Source organism: Scatophagus argus, chromosome 23 (assembly GCF_020382885.2).
Source record: "Scatophagus argus isolate fScaArg1 chromosome 23, fScaArg1.pri, whole genome shotgun sequence".
NCBI lineage: Eukaryota > Metazoa > Chordata > Actinopteri > Scatophagidae > Scatophagus > Scatophagus argus.
In genome coordinates this window covers 5,715,331-5,741,099 of record NC_058515.1, presented here as the reverse complement: position 1 = coordinate 5,741,099, position 25,769 = coordinate 5,715,331, and the positions used below count along the sequence as shown (strand labels likewise).

Sequence of the window (25,769 nt, the reverse complement as noted above, 5' to 3'; positions counted from 1 at the left end):
AGTATAATATATAATGATACAACCCCTTTTACTGTGAAAATCGATCTGATCTGATGTTTGCAGCCAAGGTAATGTTTTAAAGTTTTATTCATGTTATGCTTTGTCACATTCGCTGACTTCCTACCTCACTCCAACTCTGTCCAGGAAGTTCTAGCAACAGACGACCAAATGAAAGGTAAGGTAATGTAAGTAATGGTAATGTAAGTACATATTTTTACATACAAAATCTATAACAAAGGTCTGGTTACTTTTAAACAGTTTCATGGTGAAATGTTACATCTTTAAGCAGAATTGTGAATGCAGGGCTTCAAATATTTTCAAAATATTTTTATTTTTATATATATTTTTATATTATAAAGGATATTTCTTACACCTTTTAGCATTAGCATGAGACACTGGATGGCCTACTGGGAACACATGAACTTGTTTATTACCCCCCAAAAATTGACACAAGTGGCAATGCGAACAAACTGTACAGCTTCACTGCTACTGCAGCTCTGCTTTGGCACACTGATGTAGCTGCCAACTTAGACTAGTGACAGTAAAGTTGTTTTAGAGTTATGAGTTGTATTAATTTATGTGCGTGTGTTTGTGCTTGTATGTCAGCCACTGACTGGTTCCAGTGCTCCTTGGAGACTCTGTAGAGGGTGGCGAATACCAGCGGCAAGATGACTTGACAGTTCTCCTCTATCAGACTGAGGATGTATTCGTTGTTCCAGAAGTAAAGAGCCCGCTCCGCTACCTGAAACAAACACACAGACGGACGAGTTGACTTTCATTCAGTTGATGTCTGGAACCAAAGTTATCCACGTAACTGACTTTTTTTCAACTGTCTACTTCGGTGGATGAGACTCAGGGCTTATTTGTGCAATACTTTCTCAATTTTAGGATGATAAAACAATGATATTGCAATACATGTCTCTAAATAATAGTTTGAATGTTGGGAGGGATGGTGTTTGCCTGGAAGTGAGGGCTGGAGATGCAGGCTGCGATCTGTTTGAAGAGCGGCTCTTGGATCCGGATGAACTGAGACGGCTCGATCACATCCAGGATCTCCTCAATCTCCCCGAGGAACATCACCTGAATACAAAGCCATAACAACACATTTGGTGAATAGAAAGTGTTGACATGCCTCGAGGAGGAAAACAAACAAACAAACAAAAAAAACAAAGAATACACGATTACAACAACTATAGATGTTTACAGAATCACAGTATAAGATGTAGATTGTTTGAGCTGTAAAAGCTGCGCCTTGTTTTTTTATCTCTCTCACCTCTTTCTGCGTGCAGGTTTTTGGCCAGTACTTAAGCAGCCCTCTGATGATCTGCACAGAAAATATGAAGCACATTAATATAAATAAACACTGCAGCCATTAGCTCAGCAGGGTAGCTGGCTTGCGTCCACCTGCGCCATCTCCATTCACTTATATTCACAGTCTGGCTACTGCTTTAAGAAATATGTCCTTAACCTTGTACTGAGCCTGAGTTTGTGAATGAATAAGTAGGTTATAGTAAATGCTTTAATTCTACCTCACAGCAGCAGAGTCGAGTTTAAAGTGGACTAACTTAAAGGACTGCCGCTGATTATAATGTCTGATGCTCATGTGACTGGCAGTGATTTTACGAAATGATTACATCTTATACTCTTATTTTGTTGGTCATTTATATCAGTTATGATAGCATTGTAGCCTACTAACTAAAATAACACAACACATTGAAGAAAAGCCCTGCAAATAGTTTAGCTAAAAAAAAAAACACGAAAACATTCCTGTTCAACTTTTGCTTTCCAAGTTATTTAATTCCAAATACTTTGATAGCTATCGCAACAAAGGTTGGCAAAGGGTTGTTTGGTTGCTTTACACATGGAGCAGATGCTGAGCAACATTAGCACTCATTTAGAGTTGTTTTTCTGGAGATGTTCTCTCTGCTTTTAGCTCTGTTTTTGTTCCTGAGGGAAATACGTGGCTCTTTAGCTGCTAAATGCTCCACTTTGTTCACCAGTTAGCTGGCTGCTACTGCTGGAATGATGAACACAAACAAAAAAGGTGCAGCCTCATTTGAGCCTTTACTGATACAAAAGTATTGATCAGTGCAGCTTTAAATGCATATATGTATATATATCTTTTTAATCACCACAGCCTCGTCTTGCAGCAGTTAGAAGATGCAGAAGACAGAAACAATGGACAAAAATTGCAAAACAAAAAAACTTGATTACTGCTTAAAGTTAATCACAAAGTGTCCCAGAATAAGCAAAGTAATGAAGAAAAAATCTTACATATTCAGTCACTGTAGCATCTTTCTCCATAAACTGCACCACACAGTAGGCCAGCTGTAAGGACAAGAGAGACCTGGTTAGAACACACACACACACACACACACACACACACACGTTCCCTGAAGCTGTCAAGGAGACAAGGGGGATCTTAGCACTTATCCCTCAGGATTACTCTGCTAAAGATCGGAAAGACAAGTTTTCCAAGAGGAAATGTGTGTCGTGCGTGCATGTATGTTATGTGTGTGTGTGTGTGTGTGTGTGTGTGTGTGTGTGAGAGAGAGAGAGAGAGAGAGAGAAGTAGAGTCTACTTCTACATCAGCTCTTCTCTTATATGGTTTGCAATCATTTTCTATCATTCAAGCGAGTGTGTGCATACGGGCGCTTGTGCCTGTGTGCATGTGTGTGTGTTTTGCGGTTGCCCCCCTTCCACACAAGCCGGTTGCCGTGGCCAGTGGGCACCGTGGCGACGGAGACTGTGTGTGCGTGTGTTTACTTCGGAAGGAGTGATGTCACATACACACACGCACACACACAAAGTCGCTTTAAGAGCAATGTGATATAGAGTTTAAACCTCTTGTCTCTGTCCTATTTATACTTCTGCCTAGTGCATATTATTGCTTTACTGGTCCACTTCATGACTTTTAGATAATGAGTAACAAATCATCAAAATCAGATTATGCTGGATTGTCCAGTTTTATAGTTATAGACAGCAAAGGTTCTCTATCTTTATTTGCAGGACAGTCAGTTTTTACCTTCTTTCTTCCTTTTTTGTTGTTTCTTTCTTTGTCTCATTCCTGACCTGAGGCTCCATTATCTGTCTCCCTGACTGTCTGGCTTTCACATCTTCCACAACTCCCCCCCCCCGTCTAATCCCTTTCCATTCTTACGGTACACCTTTCTTGTTTGTCTTCCCCTCTTGCTCCAGACCTAACTTTCCCATCCCTCACCCGCACCACAACATGGTTACAGAAGCAGAAAGAGGAAAGAGGGAGCGGAGGCTATAAAAAGGAACTGGTGAAAGCAGGGATGTCAGGTTTGAATCAAAAGAAAAGCTGGAAAAAGAGAAGAAGGATTAAAATGAAGTTGCTGATCGGTCAAACTATTTAAAGCATTAGCGAGCCATTAGAAAAACTGCTTGGGATAAATATGATGTTGGATTTTGTTGTCAGGCCAAGCTTTGTGGGTGCAGGAGGCCGTTGTTAGGATAAGGATTACGTCTGAGATTTTACCAATATTGATTTGTCAAGATGACAGATCAACCTAGGGGTCTATTTTTCGTGGTGCAGTCATTCTAGGTAGCTCTACTGCTACCTTCTTTCCTGTAAATTTGCACATCAAAAAGTAGCTTTTCCATGCCTTTACAGTTCGTTGAATTACTTTGTCAGATCATGGGTGATTCAGTTTCACTTTCTCCTCACTGTCTGTGTAAAGTAAGTTTCTGCGCTGCATATTTTTCTGTTTTTTAAATACAGATAAACCGCAGCGTCAACTTCCATGTTGGCTGGTGACTTGAGAGTCAAAACTCAAAGCAAACGAGTAGCCTAGCAGTCAGAGAGTAACATACAGAGGGCTCAAATCTCAAGCTATGGCAAACAACGTCAGCCACCCTGACTGCTTAGCTGCCAGTGTGCCTGCTGGAGCTGAAGAGATATTAAGGAGCTGTTTTCGTTGTTCGTTTGCACAAGTATTGCACCAATCAGATCAAGAGTGTCGACATTGCCGGTCTGAAATAGTAGTAGTAGTGGTACTGCAGCAGAAACATAGCAAATTCAAAAAAATTAATTCATCTTGAAAACAAGAGAGTCTGATATGAGCTTAAAATGTACAGGCACTGCATTTGCTTTATTTTGTGGCAAAACAATGTTGCTCTGTCAGCTGTGATTACAGTTCAGTGGCTACAGGAAGGATCATTCACATGTAGTGTTGAGAAATCTTTAAGACGAACAAAAGGTGCTGATGTGATATTGTATTTTGACATTTGGATCAAGAACTGGGTCACTCCTTTGCAGCCACACCAACACACGAGCTCAAAACTGCTGTCCATGAGCTCTGTGTCCTCCGTGACCCTGTCCAAGCGAGCGTGTGTTTGAGTGTGTGAATTATGTATGTGTGTGAACCACAGGGAAAGGGACAGGGAGGAGAAATGTAGGGCACGCTGGAGCTCAGTTCCAGAAAATACACACACACACACACACACGTGTGCGACCAGTTTGTGGAGAACAAACTGTACCTTCTGCATAATCAAATAATGTGTGACACAAATAAAATGCACAGACACACTCACAATAGACCAGCTGCCATCTGTGTCATCAAATATTATGATAACCCAAACATGCATACTCAGACACAAATACACACCTACACACACACACTGTGTGTAATTCAAAGATGAGCACATCTCTCTGCAGTATTATCTGTGACTTAACACTGCCTCCTAGTGGTGCATTGGACACATTGCAAGAATACCTGACTTTCACTACCATTTGAGAGACAAGAAGAAGAAGAATTCAAGAAGAACATTCATTTATTCATCCTGATTCTCTTTTTCCTGAGTTGTATTGCCATACGTGCATATATCCAAGCCAAATATTAGTAGAAAATGTTGAACTCAATGAAACTTTTGGCAGGACATTTTGGCCATAATGACAGCTAGATTACTGCCAGAGAGAAACATAAGCTAGAGGCTATAATGATAAAAACTGAAAAAACACCGACCATCAACAAGTATTTTGAGTTTCATTTCATAGTTCTAGTGAGATCTAAGTATCAGTTAAGTTGGCTTTTTTCACCACAGCAACAAAAAAACGCAATTCAGACTTGTCTTTTGTTCGCTTGGAGGTGGAAATATCAGCAAACGAGAAACATATGTACACACATGAAGAAACAGTTGAAAGTGATCAAATAAACATCTGTAGACATGGCATCAAGCTATGTCAACAAATGTTGCTGTTGTTTATTTTCATTTGTGGTGTTATGTACAATGCAAATTGGTGTCAAAAAACAACCAAGTTGGTAGATTTTCAACGCCAAATTTGTCTAAAGAAAAATGTGGTAAAGCCAGTCATTATCAAATAATCTAATGCACCAACAATTTAAATATCGGCATATGCAGAAAACTGTCACCGACCTGTGCGTGGAAGATGGAAAGGGACTTTGCTGTGTGTAGCGGGATAAGAACTCGAACCAGGAACTGCTTGTGTTCAGCCTTCAGGGGCAGGGCGAAGCCATTTATGATGCTGGGAAAGAGAAGAAGACACTTAAAGTTACAGCTAATACTCTGTGTCAGATGAGCTCTTTTTTTATTATGTTGGTTTTCTTCCTGGCACAAACAACAAGGTCATCTATCTATCTATCTATAACAAAGTGTTTTTCATATCAAACCACATCAACAGTCTTTCATTTCGAATATATCAAATATTCAGTTAGTATTGGTTAGATTAAAACAGCAATCCACTAATAAGCTCTCTCCTATGGTCTCACAGGAAAATGTATCATCAGTTTGCTTTCTCATATCTCATGGCACAGAAACAATGAAAACATCACAGACTACCATTCACAGCTGTGTAAGCGTGTGCAACTGTCTGCGTGGTGGAGTCTATTCTTGTACTGTGACCATTTCCAAGCCATTGGACGAATGCGTGGTTCACTACTACACCGACCGACATGGAATTAGTTCAGCCTACAGAGGGAACAGAACGAGCAGCGGAGGAGTGGGAACTAAACTCGGAAGCACTTATTTAGCAGCGCTCTGAGCTGTTTGTCAGTTTGCGTGGAGTATTTATCTGTTTGTCTCTGCATCAGTCAGTCAGCCTCTCTCTGCCTTCATTTTCCAATAGCATCTTTATTTAATAGAACATTGCTTCTATGATATCTCCCTCCTGCTGTTCCTTTTTGCTTCCCTCTCTCTCTCTCTTTCTCTGTACAACGCATCCTACCTCACCCATCTCTCTCCCCGTCTCTCTGTGTGGGCGGAGCTATAAATACCTCTGTTACCACCAACATGAATACATACCTCTCTCTCTTCTCCAGCTCTCCCTCCTCCTTCATCCACTTCTGACTCACTGTTCCCTCGCTCATCCTCCCTCCATCTCTCTCACATCCTCATCATCCTCTCTTCTACTTTTCTCTACATTAACCCATACTTCTCAGACATCTCAGTCATCATCCATTTTTGATTTGTGATCATTTGAAATAGTAGCGTGCAAACGTTTTTCCTTTTGGGAGCCAAAGCTAAAACTTAACGGTGGTTCACAGGCCAAAAAACAAAACACCTATTGCTGTTGCAATGTAAAGATGTGTGTCTCTGCCAGCTGAAGATCCTATATATTTAAAGAGCATTTTTAGATTTTGCATACTGTAAATATACAGTTTAATGAAATTATTATTTTTTATTTTTAAGCTAGAATCATCTGTATTGCTAAATCAAATTCATGTTAGGTCACTTTAAATAAAGAAATCAGGATAGCAAAGTATTTAAAAAAGTTTGGTTATATTGTTGAATTTACTAATAATAAGAGTTGTCAAAAATAAGCGATAGAAATGTACATTATGCTTAACAGGCATGCATATTACATTCCAGGCACAAGGAGCTCATCCACTCTTGCTTTTTCACTGGCCTGTGTTTTATTCGTTTGGGTCGACCGTGCCCTGGCTTTTAATTGACCGAATGATATTTGAGGAAATACAGTAAAAGCAGAGCGCCATTATGGTTTCATTTGTAGAAAGAAAGAAAGTAAATATTTCTCTCCTATGTAACATGTGGACACTTAAGAGAGATTTTGTACATTGTACCCAAGTTTGAGACTGCAGCGAAACTAGCAATGACATCACTTATTCACAATGACATGCTCCTGTTACATTAACAGACATGTTGATAGTTCTGAAAGATGTGAGACGTGTGGGCAGATGACAGGAGAAAGAGAATAAATAAAAGGAGACTGAAAATAAGAAATCACAAAGCAAACAAACAAATCAATATTAGTCAGTCAGTAAATATTCTTTTTTCTCAAAGGTATTCTGGCAGCTGAAATGTAAACAAAACATCTTTGTCTATCATTCTTTGACATCAGTAAGACAGAAGTGCCTTTATCTTTATTGATGTTAAACATAAAATAAAGTAAAGCGATTTAGAGACACTGGGCTGGTTTGTCTCAATGTTGGTTAGGTGCTAGATACATACATATACATGTTTTATTTATCAACTTGGCTTCCTTCCTTGCTCTCTGTTCATTTCTATCTTCCTCATATCTCACTTACTGGCCTCAGAGATAAAGCAACAAACTACACAAACCTGTGAGTCATTTCTCACATGTCTTCAACCCCCTCCTGTCAACCCCAACCTTTGCTTGTTTTACCTGAGCCTAACTCATTTCTCACTCCCTGGGCTTCACCCACGCTTGTGTTTACCTGATAAGAAGGAGGGAACAGTGATGATAAATGAAAAATAAATGCATATTGGTTTTTGTGTTGAGCAGTTGAAATAGTGGTTATGTTTTGTTACCGTTTTTTTAGATGCTTAATTCACTGGGTGCCCGGCTGTCTCACAAATTGGAGCAGTGGGCCAAGTACGGTAGGCTATGTGTATGTGTGTGTGTGTGTGTGCATGCGTGTGTGCATTCAGCAAACTATGACATGCTACAAACTATGCTTTCCTCCACAGCAGCGTGTTTGATACAAACCTGCCGAGGATTTCCAGAAGCTCTGCGACTCCATTGAAGTGCTCAGTTTCATATATGAACCTGAAGATCAACACAGACACATGGAGTGACTTGTCAGGATTCATCAGTAGATAAAGCTGCTGTTGCTACTTAAACAAAAAGTTAAAGAAATTAAAAAAAAAAAAGAAAAAAACTAAAAGAAGGACTGCAATTCCAGAAAACATAATTTGATAACTTCCTGTAAAATTACCCATGCATCAATTTCCCTGGAAGGGGCTGATCAATATCATGATGTACTATGTCTGTAATACAACTCTGTTACCTCTGTGATCATACCGTGTAAGAGGGAGATGAAGCATAATAGATGTTAAGCAGATTTATGCTTATACTGTATCTTTTAGCTGTCAAAATACTGAAACCAGTTAACTGAGACAGAAACAGAGTCTGCTGCAGTGTTGCAGCTCTATGGGGCTTGAATTACGTTGCAAACACAACAATTTAGCCACACTTGTTGTAGGGAAAAGATGAAACCTGACTGTACCTCGCAGCTCTCCTGTTAGTCAGTGGGCTTAACCAATCACTTGAGAAGAGTTGTGTCACTACACGATGATTTAAACACTCGGAGTATGTGCATGATGGCTGATTCAGCGAGTGTAATGACTCCAAATGAGCAGTCATTTTGTGCATTCTCACAATTTAGAAATGTTGCTTCTGGATGTCGCTATTTGTCTCCCATTCTCTTCTGTGTTGCTGTTTATGGCCCATTCAAATCATATTGTGCAGACTGTAATTACAACCAGCTAACTGGCAAAATTATAAATGTCAGCCTACTAGATGTGGTTCAAAGTTCTCAAAAGACACAAGTATTAACAAACTGATCACCAGATGGGTGCAAGGCCATCACCACTGGTAATTACATAGCATAAAAATGCAAGAACAACACTAGTATTAAGGAGCTGTATGCTACTGTCTGCTTTCAGTTGTTAAAGAACCACTCCAAAAATGCAACACCAAAAACAAAGTTGCTAATTTAGTCATAATGTCCACATATCTACCAAATAACGTGCAAGAACTCCCAAGTTGGAATAACATTCCATTCTTCCCACACTGATAACTTGGCTTGAAAGCAACTTCTGTAAGGAAATGACTGCCCGTGATAACAACAAATGTGCATCCTGACTACTCTTTAAAGATGTAAAAAAAAATGTTACTGTTCTGTGTTGTAAAATCATCCCTATTTGTTCCAGTGACGCACCAAGCTAAAAAAAAAAATGCATTGCACAGGTCATAAACACAGCTGTTCTCCCTGCTGATGGTCTTTGTTGGCTAATGTTTGATTTATTGATGTTAGAATGCTATAAATAGCACTGTTAAATCCTGTGCATTTGGATTGGTGGAAAGCAAACCCTTTACCTGAGGAAGATGTTGTTGATCTGTTTGCGGATGTAAGCTCGGAGGCCCAGTAGTTTTCCATAGACACGGTGCAGGATGGTCTTTAGGTACTCCCTCTCCCTGGGGTCCTCGCTGTCAAACAGCTCCAGGAGCTGCACACACATACGATAATTACAGACACAGAGAGAGTATGATTGTAGTATGGTTCTTGTGAGGACATTTTCTGACAGAAGTCATTCTCTGACCTCTTTACTCCTACATTCAGTCACCACCTTGAATTTATTTTAACTGTTTTCAAGCATAAACCTAATTTGTAATCACATAAAAGTTCCCCCCAGAACACAAACGGCAAATCACAATAACCTCTGGAGCATGAGAACATTTCATGGTAGTAGAATTACATTTTTATCACCCCTCCAAAAAAATGTAAAAAATTACATTAACTGTTTTTTTCCTCATCACTTCCTCATATAAAGCAGGATGTTAAAACTAAAAGTTGTACAACTGTAGAAAAGTCGAGTCCTTAAGTCAATTTTCATATTTTTATGTGCCCCAACAAAGATAACTAAATCTGAGAGTACCTCAGTATGGTTATTACAAGTTTCTGCACTGGCTGCTGTTTCAAAAAGGAGCTTCATTTATTCATAACTTTCAACTTATCAGGATTTTAGAAACATCTCAGAGCTTTGGATTTGACAAACAGCACTTTTTCATGGAGACAGAGAGAGGATTACCTGCAGGACAAATTTCTGGTCAACGTAGCGTTTAGCCATGGAAGGCTGGAAGTCCGGGCTCTCCAGGAAACGCAGAAAGAACTCGTACACCAGCTAACAGAAGCACAAACAGCAAGCAATTAGATATTATTTAGTTTGTCTCGTAATGGAACAGTTTGACCTTATGGGAATTATTCATTTTCGTGTCAGAGTTAGATGAGAAAATTGATGCCATGTTCATATCTGTGTGCTAACTATGCAGCTAAAGTCAGCAGCTGGTTAGCTTAGTTTAGCGCAAAGAATATACAGAAACCAGAAGGCCCCACAAGAGTGGAAAGGTGGCAGTGATAAGACAGAAAAAGATGAGCAGAAACTGCCATAACTTGTTTATTTTCTACACCCCCTCCCCTGTTAGCAAAACTGCGCTTGTAATTATTCAAATAAGCAAGCTTATTTGCTTTCTTTCCAAGAAATTGATGAGAAGATCGGGCTCTCTCAGAGAGTGGTATCAGTCTTCCAGTCTAACTCCTTGCAAAAAAGCAAAAAGCACACTTTTCAAAATGGCAAACTACTTCCACAAAGTTGCTCTCCACAGCATAGAGTGCTGATCATTCCAGATAGCAGCGAGAGGTGAAAAATCTGAACTTAAGAATCCAGAAATATGGAAAGGTGACAGCAAAAAAACTTCACCTGCTCAAGATACCAACTGAGTGGGAAAGGGGAAAAAAAATGTTCTTTCATGAGACAGTTTGGACTTCACGCTTTTGACTCATCCCTTCCTGAAGGTGCAGAAGTGATTGTACACCACACCCAAATGTCATCTGGGCAAACTTCACAAGTTTATTTAGGAAATGTGACATTCTGCTTTGCTAAAGCTTAGTTTTGTGATTCAGGTTGATAAATCAGGCATATTTTCTCATATTTTTTATTTTGCTTTAAACAGCAGAATGAACTGATCAACAGGCTCAGGTACTGGGTGTTTATGTGCAGATAAATGCTGAACGCTGCACAAGCAACAACACCTGGTGGGAGTTGTGTGCACTATGGCATACAGTCAAGCCCATTTTTCATGGTACCTACTGATGCCCTGTGTTTCACTTTCATTAAAAAATTCCTTTTTTCTCTTACCTGGCTGCATTAAATTATGTAAATGATCAGAATATGGTCATAATTTTACCACAACGTGAATTTTTGCGTGTATGATATACCTGCAGATGCGGCCAGGAGGCTTCGAGTGTCGGTTCGTCTTCCTCAGGGTCAAACTCTGGATTCTCGCTGGGTGGGAGAGTGCGGAATATATTTACCGAAATCTGAAAAGAGTAGTGGGAACAGGATGAGGAATGTGAGAGAAAAAAAATAGGAAGTGGAATAAATGAAAATGGAAGTGGATACAGGAAGTGAACAGAAAAGAAAAGGAGGTGGAGAAAGCAAGCAGAGAGATTAAAAGGAAATGCCAAATGGCATACAAGTACATTACTGTTAATGTTGCAGATATCTTGGACATTTCTTAACGGAATATAGTAGTATGTATCTTCCAAACAGACAAGGTCTACAAGTCTCTGATTGAAATCTTTTTGCTTAAATGTCCTGGTACAGTATAGGCATAGTCATAAAAGAGCAAAAACATTTACAAAAACGTCCTTTGACTCATTTCTAGACTTCATGATGCTGAGATTTCAACATGATGCACATCACAGATTTGTGTCACTACTAATTAAATTAACTCTCTGGGTAGATCCAGGATGAATAGTTTGTTATGAGACAATTTTGATCACGTTCAATAGGTGGGGAGGTTCTATCAACTAAATCAAGCTCATAAAATGAAACTGTTATGTTGCCGGGTAGCTGTACTTGGCACAGTATTATATAATGAAAGTGTTCATAATCAAAGAAGAAACTGTTGCCAGGGGAAAAAAGTTAGTCTTGACCATAGCTGTCTTAACCATAGCATAGAGTTGTCCTCACTATTGTCGGGTGTGTTAGATGCTGTTGTTTGAGAACAGCTAATAAGTCATGCAACCCGACTGCTCGCTGTGTCATGATTTATTCAACAAAAGCATTTCAACTGCCCATTTAGTGCATAAACTATATTGCAAAAAGCAAATATGGTAAATCCCAGTGCTCCAATTCAGCATTACTTTCTCTTCCATTCCTTCTCTCTCCACACTTCTGTTTGCATGAGTAAAACTTCTCACTTCAGGGGGATTTGGGCTTCATTCTCATTCTAGTTCCTCATGCTACAGAATATGATTTTCTGGACGTATGAATCCTCTAAGCTTGTTACGCATTGTAGCTTATCTCGTCTTCTTTCCTGATTCTTGCCAAAACCGTAAAGTTATTCTCTTCATCCTCCCTCTATCATTTCTTCTCCTCTTACTCCTCCCCTCTCCTCTAGTCTTCCTCTTAACCTTTAGCCTATGCTAAACACACTGAGCTAACATGGTTAACATGACACCTGCTTAATGACAGCATGTTAGCATTGTCATTGTGAGCATCTTAGCAAGCTGATGTTAGCATTAAACAGACTCACAGAAGGGGGGCATGGCTATTGACTCTGACTCTTCTTCAATGCAAAATATTAGGCAAAATCATATTAGGAGCAGATTTGTACAAGAACTAAAATGAGACCAAAACATGGGAAACAAGTGTATTTTCTTGGCCTCCCTCTTTCTCCTACCTTACCTATTTTATGACCTTGTGGCCTCATGTTAAAGCTTGCACCCACTTTCCTTTCATCCCATCCCTCTGTTCGCATCAGCATTTTCACATCCTCTGGGCATAGTGACTCCATAACATAAGCTATATCCTCTGCTCGCTTTACCTTCTTTCGTCAATCCCCTTTTCCCTTTCCTCCTCTTCATATCCTCTGGGACCTCTGCTGCTCGGTGATGGTGTCCGCACATTTTGCACAACACTCCACTTTATCCTTCCTGTCCCTCCCTCTCTTTCTCGCCATCTGTGCAGCCTCTTGGTACTTAGCACCCTTTTCAAATGCTCTATCTCTCCTTTTCTTTGCCCCCCCCCCATATCTATCTATTCCTTCCTCGCTTTCTCCTCTCCTCCCTCACTACCTTTGTTTATAGTCTCTGGTGACTCCACCAGAGCTCCTCAGCTGGATATCACACCCTCTGCTGTCTTTTCCTCCTTCGTTCATCCTTTCATCCTAGTTTTTAGTGTGTTTGTGTGTGTCTGTATGTAGAGTTTTCAAATGTTCCAGTGTTGGCCACTGATTGATGTTCACTTGTTACGCATTGGGATACTTTTACTCCTCTGTCTTTCATTTCTCTCCTTCCATCTAGCTCTCAGGTCTCATAATTTCAACCCCTAACCTCCCTTCTCGTCCTCTCCCCTCCTACCATCTTTATGGCCTCTGGGTAGAGAGGCTCTATGAGGACTCCTCTGCTAGTGGCCACGCTCTCCACCAGCTCGTTGAGTGCCGCACGTTTGATCTCCTTCCCTTTCAGGTCAGCCACGCAGTCCAGGAAATCAAACAGCACACAGCACTGCTGCAGCTTCTTACAGAACAGATCATGTAACTCTGCCACCGGGGCGTCTGGAAGATTGAGAGGTGGGAAGAAAGAAAGAGAGAGAAGAGAAATGTTAGACATGGAAGTCAAAGGACATAAAGAGGCAGTGAAGCTCAGCCAAATCCTCTGGTGTTCCTGAAAGGCACTTTGTGTTTTGTAGGGAATCGTTTGACAAAGTGGAAGTGTCGGTGTCTACAGAGATGTATTTTACAGGCCAGATCTTCTCTCAAATGTAATGAGGGAAAGAGAGCAGACTACTACTCTACAAGCACATTTGTACACACCCACATGCAGTGGCTTTCATTTATACACACACCCATCCACACACACCTTCCTCCAGAGGGCTGTGCTGTATCTCAGTCCTATTACCTGTCAGATTCATTCTCAAGACCTGTTCATCACAATGAAACAACCTGCTGCCGGCCCTCAGATTAAAACCTTGTATCTCACAAAAACCACCACTTTTCACCGATGTAGAGAAAGTGGCTGACACCAATGGATTACTGAAGACATATACAGAGTTTTAAATTGATTCCACAAGCCTTTTGGGGAGGGGGGGCTCAGCCTGTGCAGCATTATGCAAAAGGTAGAAAGATAAGCAAACGCCAAAGTGCAGAGTTACGAGCTTTGATAGCAGCCAAATGGAAATTCTTGGCTCTTTTTCTGAGTAGCCAGATGATAGATGACTCAATAGCTAAATACAGCAGTGAAATATCCCAATTTTATATTAGTCAGATGTATGTGAGGTTTGGTGTGAACAATAATATGCTGCTCTACATTGAGATAAATGATAAAATACGCATCGAATGTAAAATAAACACCAAAAAGATAAAAACTATTGCTCTTAGTATGTTTTTCAGCAGAATGTTGCGGATGTTTTAGACTGTAAGTTCATGTTATGATATACCACACCATGTAGACAAATGTTAAAACAGAGATACCTGTCACCAGTACTCATGCCCACAGAATCCTACTCTGTATTCTATACCCACATTTTATTCGACAAATAAAATAACCTTTAAATTCCACTTAACGCTAAAGATAAAGTTCATATAGACAAATGAAAATATTGACCCAGTGACTACGCTAGACAAAAAGTTAAAGGATGCTGCCATCTCTACTGCCAGTGTGGCTGAAAAGAAAAGGCCCATTATGTTTGATTCCTAAAACCATACTTGTGAGCTTGGTACTTATTCAACATCACTGTTTCCTGAATGAATAAAGAAATAAATGGGTGACTGAGTGCCAAAAACAGTGACTACAGAGATCAGGGTGCCACATCATGCTGAAAATAACTAAATAAAATAAGACACTGATTACTATGCCACCATCAACTTGGGGTCTCAGTCTGGCCCCTTATATAGACATATTGCCTATACTGGTAACTCAGTGTACGTACAGTTTGAACAAATAATTTCCCTGTGTCAGAAGAAAATAATACAGCTTTACCAACGGCTACAAAGCAGTCTAGACTAACTATGCAGTTGGAAAGACGATGATCCGAGGCTTACATGCGCACGCACACACACACACACACACACAGACACACACACAGCAGGAGCAGATTAGATTTAACCCTTCTTAACCCCCAGGTGGGAAACATAGGCAGGTTAAAGGGGGGCTGACTGGAGCTCTTCCAACCTCAGACCCCCTCACCTCTTGTGGGCACACCAAGACCATCTGCTCCCTTTGGCATGGAGCTGCACAACAATAGATGAGCACTGTCCTTTGCTTGATGTGTCAAGGCACACAACACATGCTCTTTTGACACCAGTGAGACCAGAGGATTTATCTGAAGTCCAGTACATGGCAAAAACACCAAGCTGCTATTTTATAAAGTCTCAGGAGGGTGATATGGAAACACATACAAAAATTAAATGTCTGCAAAAAGTCTGTGATTTCTAATTTTCTGGTTTGCACCTTCATGTACTCAGAGTTACATTTAGTTTAAAGTTAGTTTACGTCAAGCTTTCCTTCTATTCAGGCAAGTGTCCTTGTTGTATGCAGACGACTGTGTGTGGTTTGTGCACAAAGCCTCAGAATATCAGACCCACTTCTTGTTTTCTGTCCATTCAACTTTCATGATGTGAGCTGCATAAACTTTTTCTGTGACTTCTCTTTAACCTTTCTTTTTGCCCATTTTACATCTAGTGTTGACATCTATGAGTCCGTCCACTGAGCTGTACTGAGCAGTCAGTTTGTTCTTGAATTGAAGCCATTTCTCAGTGACTGGACAAACGTGTGACAGCCGAGTTCACACAATTTTCTGACTATTTGTGAGGAAAAATGAGTGTGAAAAGTTTAAGAAGGAGAACTATTTATTCTGACTTTGCTTTGAGAACTAATGTGAGTCTAGATCTGCAAGGCGACCACAAACCACTTCTGTATTTGAGTTTCTTGGCTGGTTTGGGATAGCTACAGCTTCAGTCTTTTCATCTTCCTGTTCTTCATCAATCTTCTACCTCCTGTCCTCTTGTAAAGTACCTTCCTTTCCTTTGTTACTCAACCACTCGATTTTCCTTTCCCTTCATAATCAACCACTTGCTGTCTTTTCTTTCTCTTCGTTCTTCTCACCCAATTTCTCTCCACCACCTCCCCCCTCTTCTCCCTCCCTCCATCCTATTCTCCCTTTGTGGACAGACTGTGAAGGTGAAATCTAATCCATTTTTAATGGGGAGTAATTGTATGAAGATGTGCCCTGCTGGGACTGAGAAAAGAAGAACAGAGCGAGGTGAAAAGACGATGGGAAAGAAAAAAGTGTGTGTGTGTGTGTGTGTTTGGGAGACAAAGATAGGGAAGATGGAGGAAACGAAGAAACTTGGTGGGTCATGTGAGAGGCAAGAGTGGAAGAGAACGAATAAAAAGAAAATGAAAGAGCCATGTCATGTCCCGTACAACTAGAAAAAAGCTTACTTTAAGAAGAAAATTTTCAGTGCGTTTACACTGAGTAAAGTGAATGCTATCATTAGGTCAACACGGGTCACTCTACTTTCATGTTTCTTATTATCTCAACTAGTGTTTTAAATAAGTAACAAGCCTAGCTGTGGCTATAAAATCCAAACTGCAATATGAATGCATGTAGTTAAATTTAATTCTGTGTTTCATCTTTATTAACTCAGAAAATCCCTTAAGACTAAAATGCATATAGTCACCATGGTACAGCATTACTAAAGTTACACTAGCACAATTATAAAAGCAATATGAACAGTGAGCTTACAACACTCAGTACAGCTTAGGAAAAACAATTACACTCTTCATGTAAGTGTTTTATAAACAGTAAGCTATCAGCGCTAATACAAAGTGCTTCAGGCTTTGCATTACTATACTGACTGTGCAGATAACAGATCTTTAAAATTCACAAACAATTATTAATTTAACCCCTTTTATTCTGAAGAACTTCCTGTTTTCTTTTTAAAGCTACGCTAATCAATATTTACATACTGGCAATAGAGCTAATGGCTGTGTGCTATATGGAAGGGGTCTCCCTTAGTTTTTAGGATCTTTGAGCTCATTTTTTTGATTTGCAGCCACATAGCTTCACTGTTTTGGTTCAGCCTCAGTGTATGAATCAGAAATGTCATTGTGATCTGTATATATATTCTGAATTTGTCAGTCTTTTGTCTGTCCTCAGTGAAGGATCCCTCCTCTGTTGCCGTCCCTGATTTTTCTTCCATTTTTTTCCTGTCATTTAAGTTTCTGGTTTTCCTTACTCAAATAGCAATCATCATGTCATATGCTGTACAGATGGTGAAGCCCCCCTTTGGCTACACAGACAACACTTGTTAGTTGGATCAATCATTGTTGGTCTTTTCATGAGACCTCTTGACAGAAAATACACAGAGGAGGGAAGAGGCTGTTGAGAAAAATCCAACCTGATGCGGAGAGAGAGAGGAGGAGAAGACGGCATGTGACGTGGAAAAGATGGTGGAAGCGAGAGGAGGGAGAGCAGCGGATGCATTTGGTAAAATGAGCAGTAACATTTGAGACTGAGCAGTGCCAAGCTCAAGCTCTTTGCAACAGCATCAAAACACAAACACACACACATACACAGCTGCTCCAATCTAAATATAGTCCTGCCAGAGAGAGACACAGAGAGGAGAGGAGGAAGAATCTGGGGAAGAAACAAGAGGGAGGAGAGGGGAGTAGTATAGGGTTAAAAGATGACATCATCCCCTCTATCCTCCTCCTGCCTCTCTCTCTCATCTTTCCATCACTAGGTACCTCCCTTCTTTTCCTCCCTCTCTTCACTCCCTCATTCTTTCCCATCGTCTACTCCACCCATCAATCTCCAAGGCTTCTTTTTTTTTTTATTTAAATCTCAAACGAGCAAGTACAGCTCTCGTCTTTAAATAACAGTTATTCGGTTTGGGGCTGACTGTGTGTGACAGAGAGAGAGAGAGAGAGAGACAGAAAGAGAGGAGGACAGCTTCTGTTTTAGCTACCATTCAAGCCGCCTCTGCACCTCTGTCATTAAGCGCACACACTCATGCTCAATGCACAGATACAGTGACGCAGAAAGGAAGAGAGGATGGGGAGGGAGGGGAAAGGGAAAGGAGAGACAGAAGGGGGGTAGTGGCAGATAAAGAAGGAAAGCAAGAAATACAGTTAAAAATAGTAGAAGGGAGCTACAGCCACTATCAAAAATGAGACACCATGCAGTGTAGAAGTCAGGGCTGTATAAATATCACCTTAAGGGGTTTAAGTGACGCATTTGAAGTCCGTCTCTGAATAATCTAATCCTCCTGATAGCACATCCACGACATGACAAACTGTCTAGGAAACATGTGCAACATGTTATCCATTATCCTGCGTATAGACTGCCTGATTAGAAAAGAAAAATGAAGAGGAATGCTATCGTGTGTGATTGACTACATCCCCCTCTTGTCGACCATCTTCAGGCTTTCAAGAGGACTGAGGAGTAAAAAGCTATTTACCTGCCATGAAAGCACAGGACAAATCATCCCACTGCTTTAAATTAGGAGGAAATACTTGGAAACAGAATTATATATAGAGCCAGTTAGTGGTAATCAAGTCGATCTTAATGACAGAAATAGAGAAAAGGAGCACATGTGTTTGCACTTTCTGCTGAGGATGTTGTACTTTATTCCTCTCAGTCGTCCTGTCTGTCCTTCAGCAGGAGGTCTCACCAAATGATGAAGAGATTTTCACCACATTTGGTGAGAAGATTGGTCTTGGACCAAGGAATAATTCATATTTAGATTTCTATCCATGCTTCCTCGCTAGCACCAAATCACACAAAGTTAGCAACTAACTAGCTGATGAACGTAGTAAGACATTTAGCTGCTTAAGAGCCATTTCACTGAGAGATTGCAGAGACCAAAAACAAAGTTAAAGAGAAAGTGAATATTGTATTTACATTTGTTACGCGGGGACACTAGGTGTCTCCTGGATGTGTATGAAGGCAACGCTTTGCTAACACGTTAGCTATAGCAAACCTCAGTACGTGCTGGGCTGCGTTGAATATTTTTCTGTTACAGGCATTAAGGGAGTTTTGGGGAAGATAGTGAAATCCAAAATCTATGGGATGCTTGCAGGATCAAATTCCCTTTAACCTAAGATTACATGCATGGTGTCCTTGTATTCAGCGCTGATGGAGGTTTGTGTTTACTGAAAGTGTTCTAGAGATTAAGAAATGGATGATTAGCTCTTCTGTGTCTTTTATACACGAAAGGATTGTTATGAAATTCTCAGCATTAAACAAGACATAATTATTAAGAGTCCAGAATTTTTGATCCTTTCTTTTAAGCAGCTTTATAAGCTAATTTTTTTTCCAAATTAAGATACTAGGCTACTGTCTGAAAAAATGTCAAAGACTGAGGTGACAGCACTTGCATCTGAAGACCTGGATTTCAAAACATGACAGAAAGTCTTTATACGCTGCATTCAAAGGATGTACAGAAAGAAAAGTCCCATTCTCTCTTTAACAAAGGCAGTGAGACAAGGCTGTGTCATGGCGAAAGATTAACTCACGGGCTAAGCCCATCTTTAAATAATCCAATGATTCTAATAATACACATTTCCACCACGCAGCCTAATGAACACGTAGCAGCTGAGTGTAATAGGCTGTGGTTCCTATAATCAAAACGGTCTCCTTTTTAATCTCACAATCCCAAATTCTCCCTGACTTTCAAGAATTCTAGAGATTAAAAATCTTCTCCGAAAGCAATATTTGCAGTGTGAAATGTAAGCACAAATTGGAGACCGTTAGTAAACACATATGGAATGCGGTTATTCCAGCTGGAGACAACCTCAACATTTGATTAGCAGCTTTGTACCCTCACTCGTTGAATAATAATCTGTTGGTTTGTCGTGCAATGTATACATCAGGCACCGTGTTTTCCTCACCGCTGTTGCCGCTTGTCACACAAGCTGTGTGACAAGTGAAAAAAAATCTCACATTTTCTTGTCCTTGATTAAACCTCAGCATGTTTCTGTTTTTTTATTTTTTTATTTTTAAAGCTGGCTGGGATTCTTGCATTCGCGCATATTTTCTGTTTTCAGTATCTCATCCCATCTAAGATAAATCTTCCAATCTCATCAATTTCCTTCAAAACTGATTCACGACACGTCTCGTCAGCATGTCCAGTATTTGATTTGCACTCCCTCTGAAGCACAAGTGCATATTCAATAGCTGAACACCCGCAAGGATGAAGCTTGTGGTGATTCAATCAGTGTGCTTATTTGTCCGAGCATCAGTGTATTCCTTTAAGGATCAACTCTTTCTTCGGTGACACAGCAGCAGTTGTGTTTATTGCATCGCTGGCCATTTCATTACATTCTCTCCCTCGCAATATCCTCTGCTTCTTTTTTTTTTTTAACTTTTTTTTATCTCACCATCTCTTCTCCTCCTACTGGTCCTCCTCCACCTGTCAACTTAATGTTCAGTCATTTCCTCTTTCCTCATCCACTCTATTTCTTTCATCACCCCACCCCCCACCCCCCTCCCTCCTAATTGATCTGAGACAGTCATAGAGCAAAAACTACTTTGTGCCTTCTGTAACCCAATACCAGGCCCATCCAGCTGGCCTCTCTCTCCTTCACACACACAGGGAGTCATTCAATCTCCCACATACAATCTGTGTGAGAAGGTGACTGTTTTACAGTAAACAGTACATTTACAAGCCTACCGTACATTCATTATTAAAATGTGGACAAAAGCACATGCTGGACAAACAAAAAATTAAAATACCTGAGACGTGCTGGGCCGTTTATCAGAAGCAGCCACTTGAGGTAATTGTCATCAAATGAATCACTATATCTGCACTATTCTTCTGTATACTGCAATAGTTTCTTATTTTGACATCATTGCACGGTGTTCCAAGTAAGGAAGTTCTGGTTTTAAAGCAAGTCTGTGCAACTTTAAAAAGAAGAAATAATAAAGCTTTCCTCTGAAACTAAAGTTCCCCAAGCAATAATGTGTACCTGCTCAATTCTACACACTTAAGTGTTGCTATTTGGTCAAATAATAGCCAGTAACTTATAAGGGACAATACTGGATCATTTTGTTGACTTTGGGACTTGCATTTACCACTATCTAAATTGTCATGTGTCCATCTTTTTCACCAAGTTTTCATATTTCAAATTTAAAAGTTCAATAGGCCAGTGTAAGAAGTGACCACCTGTGGAATTCATACTCCAAACAAATATGGGCCAGCATATCACCAGAGTAACTGCTAACTGCTGCTAACTATAGCTTCCATTAGCTAGCTAACTCAATTAGTCCTGCAGCAGAACACAGTACCAAGGTGATGTACAGTGGCTGGATGGAACTCTTTCCCCGGAGACAATGAGAACAGGGCAGGTTCGGGACAGGAGGCATGCGAGGCATGAGAGGCACAAGAGGGAGGCTGGGCATCAGTCAGAGCCCATCTCCAGAGGCCTGAGCTAAATTCTCAAACTATCACCTCTTGAAACCCAAACTGTTAGTCAAGACAGGCTGTGGCTGGCTAGCATGCTAACTTCAGTAGGTGTCTCTGCAGCACTATATTAGATGTGTCTAACAAAACTTCAGAACTGTGAAACTAAACTAAAATTCTTACATAACGTTGAGAAACCATACTGTAACAGAACACAGTCAGTACTGTTAGCACTTCTCACTTTTTAAAGCTGTACATATTCAGAGCTACACAATTTAAGAACACTGTGTCCTTAAAATGATATTCTTCCCTCCCACCATTATATTTTATGAGGTTGTCTTTAAGATTTCATAACGCGCACGTCTGACGCCATGCTTTCCCTAATCCCTCCATTGTTGTGAAATGGCCCGTTTTTTGAGCACCTTATGAAACACAAGCAGCGGTGTATTTTTGTTCTTTCTCAGGCAGCAGTGGGGGCATTTTCATTGCATTTCCAACCATTTCATAGAAATCGTGGGTTTGCAAAAACACACTTTGATCTATTAAACAACAATCAGTGATAGTGTAATCAGACAAATGCAATGCTGCAAGGAACCTTAGCTGCTAAACGATTTGACTACTTGCTGTTCTGCAGTATGGATCATTATTTCTGATTTTAGCAAGGAGCATGAACACATAAACTGATACTTCACTACTTACTACTTCACCTAAAATGTTTCCTGTTATCTCCCTCAGGTTCAACCCACAATCAGTTTGCCCGTGCAACAAAGCCTGATTCATTTACACTGTCTGTAGTGCTCATCATTTATCTGCAGGGTGCTTTAGAGACACCTAAATGCTAACCCCAACAAGCAGGAAGGGTTTCATGTAAGTATGAAAGATTTAACACTCTAAGCTCACAGCACATCCTTGGGGCCAGACATTGTTATTTGAAGCCACCAATGCTGACATGCACTGATGAAAACGTCAAGGAGGACAGCGTGGCTTTTTCTTACATGGTTAAAATGGCAATCAGCATGCTGGTGCTAGTTTGCACACTGACGGGTGTTTGCAGTAAACATCTATCTATTAATTACTTGATGTGAGTGCTTTCCTATTAATGATTTTGATGTTGGGCTGTTTTGAGAATTCAGCACCCAGATAGGTAAGCATACGGAGGCTGAGAGTGTTGAGTCATTTTATAAACAGCAATTACTGCTGCTGTTCTGCAGCTCTGCTGCTTTCTCATTGGTGTGGGAGATAATAATAAACAACTAGGTATCAATTTTTGATGAGAAGAAATCCAACACCACAGTCGACTATAAGAAACAGCTGTGGTAAAAATTGGACGATTAAAATTTTTGGTTGGGGGGGGGGCTTCTTCTGCTGTTGTTTTCCAAATCAAATGGTGTGCCTGACAAAATGTACTTTTTCTTTTAACTAGGACAATAAAACTAAACCCTCTGGTGAAGCACATTTTACAGGAATAGTTTTAGTATGATTGTCTTGTGACTGCCAAATGTTGGATAATGGCCCCATTTTAAACTTAGAAAATGAAGAGTATTTGGGAGAATGTCTCTTTATACAGGTATATATTGACCTTTCTTGTGCTGGGACTCCCTTAATACCAGCTTATGTATACACCATCCCCTGCATTACAAGCTTAGTAAAATTGTGCCACCAGGCAGAGCTGAGCAGAAACTCTGTTCTGTGTGTTTTCACTTTGAGCTCCTGCTGGGTAGCTGCTGGCTGCAACCCTGTTCCCTAAAATACCAAGACGGACCAGAAAGTGTCCCGTGATCACCCTGCACACATGCGTGCTTTTCACAATTACAAATACACTCAGGCTATATTAAATATTTGGGGACTGCATTGGCCCTCTCGCATTTCATTCTCACTCGGCTCAGAAGAGAATTGCTGACTGACTGCAGAGTGAAACCCTCAACTGTTAAACCCTTTCCTAGTCTACATCCCTCAGTCACGGTAATTTGCAGTACAGACGAGGTGTTTTTACTCACAGTGATATTTCAGCCTATAGGATCTGTGCTAATAGATCAGATTTTCTTTCTGTGGTAATCATCTTTCTACCTGTCGTCCTGACATTTACATGATATAATATTGTGGCCTGTAGTGACAATGTAATGTCTACACCTGCTTTATGACGTGTTGGAAACTTTTTCACTGTTATAGCCACACTCCCTAGAAAGTATTTTCACCTGGATGACTCATCCGTCCACGTCAAATGAAAATGCAATCACAGTGTTCTGATCGCATTTTGATTATGCTGTAGGGGTGGTGATCAATCCTGAAAGGTCCACAATCTGCTTTTGACTCAAACTGTAGAGACTGCCGTATTTAATGTCCACTTCTGTCTCCAAACTTCACATAACCTCAGTGACTGGAGGATCTACATTAACATACCAAGAGGAAAAAAATTTAATGGTGCAAATGAATAAATTCATTTGATATTTTCAGTCCGGCTGTAGTCTAGGCATTTCAAAATTGAGATAAAACATCACAATTTAGATTGTGGATCATGGCTGTGATAAAACAGATTTTTACATGATTTTTTGGTCAGACTGGACTCCTATTGCAATGCATGCTGAGTGCATATATAATGTGTGTTCACATGTGGGGTTTTTTGTTCATCAGATGCATTTTGCATTTTAACACATAGTTTAGAGAGTGAGCAAAAGAGGAAGAGGTGACAGCATTGACAAATGACCTTCAGAGGCACTAAAACTAAGCATTTCTCAAGGTCAAAAGCAAAGAATCCCGTGTTGTTTTGTTTGGTTGCAGGATCACAGAGAGTTGGTGCAATAACCTTCTTGTTCTGAAATGAAAAGTCATCCTGAGCCACATTTGGGCAAATTATTTTTGGTGTCTGAACAAGACATAAATCTTAATCAGAATTTTGTTTATCTGCTGAATAGATGTTGGGCAGGAATGTGACCTTAGCCTGGTTAGCCTGCCAGCGACAGCACAACACCCGTGACCAGGAAGCCTGACTGGTGTCTGTAGCCCCAGGGGAGAGCATCTCAGCTGGGGAGGAGCGCTGAGCTAACAGCCTGCTCTCTACTTAGACAAGACAGCTGCAGACATGGAGGCCGACCAGGAGAGTGCAAAGGAACAACTCTGATAAATATGCAATAAATAATGTCTTATATAATGATATTTTACATCAGTTTGGCAAACTAATGACATTATGAAAGCCGGGCTGACATCATAGCTGAATTTTATCAAGGCTGCCAAGGAACAATGTATGTATGTTTAAATCAAGATAACCAACTTGCTTGTTCTCAACTGTACTTCAGCCTCTGAGAGCATTTAGAAGTCTCTTTGTTGGACACTGTCCTTAGATAAACTATTATGTAATGTGATGATCAAAGTGTAGAGAGGCTGGAGGATGGGAATGCTTTCAGTATGCCTGAAAACATTTTTGCTACGCATCTAGTGGCTCTGTCACTGTGTGATAGTGGATATTAAAGATTTTAATTTGCTCATGTCCCAGAGAAACACTAAGTTGATGGAGCTCCGGTGGCTCGGTGTGACTTAATCATCACCTCATTTGGGGCCCTGTCTGAAAAATTTCAGCAGTACTTACATTAAAACTCCATTTTGAACAGGAACATTTAAACGGTGAAAAAAGGAGAAACCGTTTGAAAAGGAACAACTGCTAATAACAGTAGTGATCAATCTCCATTTTTTTACAAGACAGTTTGTAGTTAAGTAAACAAAACAAAACGCCTACTCAAAGGCAAGGTGGGGTTGGCAGCTTATAGAAGACTAACTGTTTCCACATCCAAAGAAGCTTTAGAAGGCTATTTTTCAATGAAATGAACCTTGAAGGAAAAACTCACCATGAATTCTGTGTTTGAAACAAATACATCCATTGATATCTTGGTATCATCTGTGGATTGATAGGCTGCCTTAACCATCTCTGCTGCTTTATCGGTCGGTTCACTCTTCCAGATCACAAAGATAGTGTCGTTTATGGAGAATAAGTACCCTCATAGACAAGGCTAGATTAACTACTCTGACACCTGAAACATACTGTACATAATATGTGGCAGGTGCACAAAACTCCTGCAGAAGAACTGATCAGTGGATTTACTTGTATCCAGAACAAAGCCAATCAATGCACAAAAACCTGTCAAGCCCTGTTTTTGTGGCGTCAGAAGTAAATTCAGATACACTGATAGATAACATTTCATTCCATGTGGACACCTGTGAGAAAATGTTTTTGTTTTTATCCATATTTCCACTAGTCTGTGTAATGTGTGCATGCTACATGCAGGAACTTTCTACATTTTTCATTTTAAGGTCCAGAAAAACTGAGAGCAGATAGAG

General features: G+C 40.3%; 1 protein-coding gene across 1 annotated transcript in view; it reads right to left on the bottom strand.

The window, feature by feature from the left end:
• The window catches only part of ppp2r5b (protein phosphatase 2, regulatory subunit B', beta), a 36,261-nt gene that overhangs the window by 5,979 nt on the left and 4,513 nt on the right, over window positions 1-25,769 (bottom strand). The window contains exons 2-11 of the mRNA XM_046380595.1: window positions 13,393-13,589; window positions 11,245-11,346; window positions 10,058-10,150; window positions 9,345-9,475; window positions 7,953-8,012; window positions 5,402-5,510; window positions 2,275-2,328; window positions 1,274-1,324; window positions 961-1,080; window positions 615-742 (exon numbers count right to left, since the gene is read on the bottom strand). Coding sequence (XP_046236551.1) covers window positions 615-742; window positions 961-1,080; window positions 1,274-1,324; window positions 2,275-2,328; window positions 5,402-5,510; window positions 7,953-8,012; window positions 9,345-9,475; window positions 10,058-10,150; window positions 11,245-11,346; window positions 13,393-13,589 — 1,045 coding nt within the window. The remainder of the gene's footprint in view (window positions 1-614; window positions 743-960; window positions 1,081-1,273; window positions 1,325-2,274; window positions 2,329-5,401; window positions 5,511-7,952; window positions 8,013-9,344; window positions 9,476-10,057; window positions 10,151-11,244; window positions 11,347-13,392; window positions 13,590-25,769) is intronic.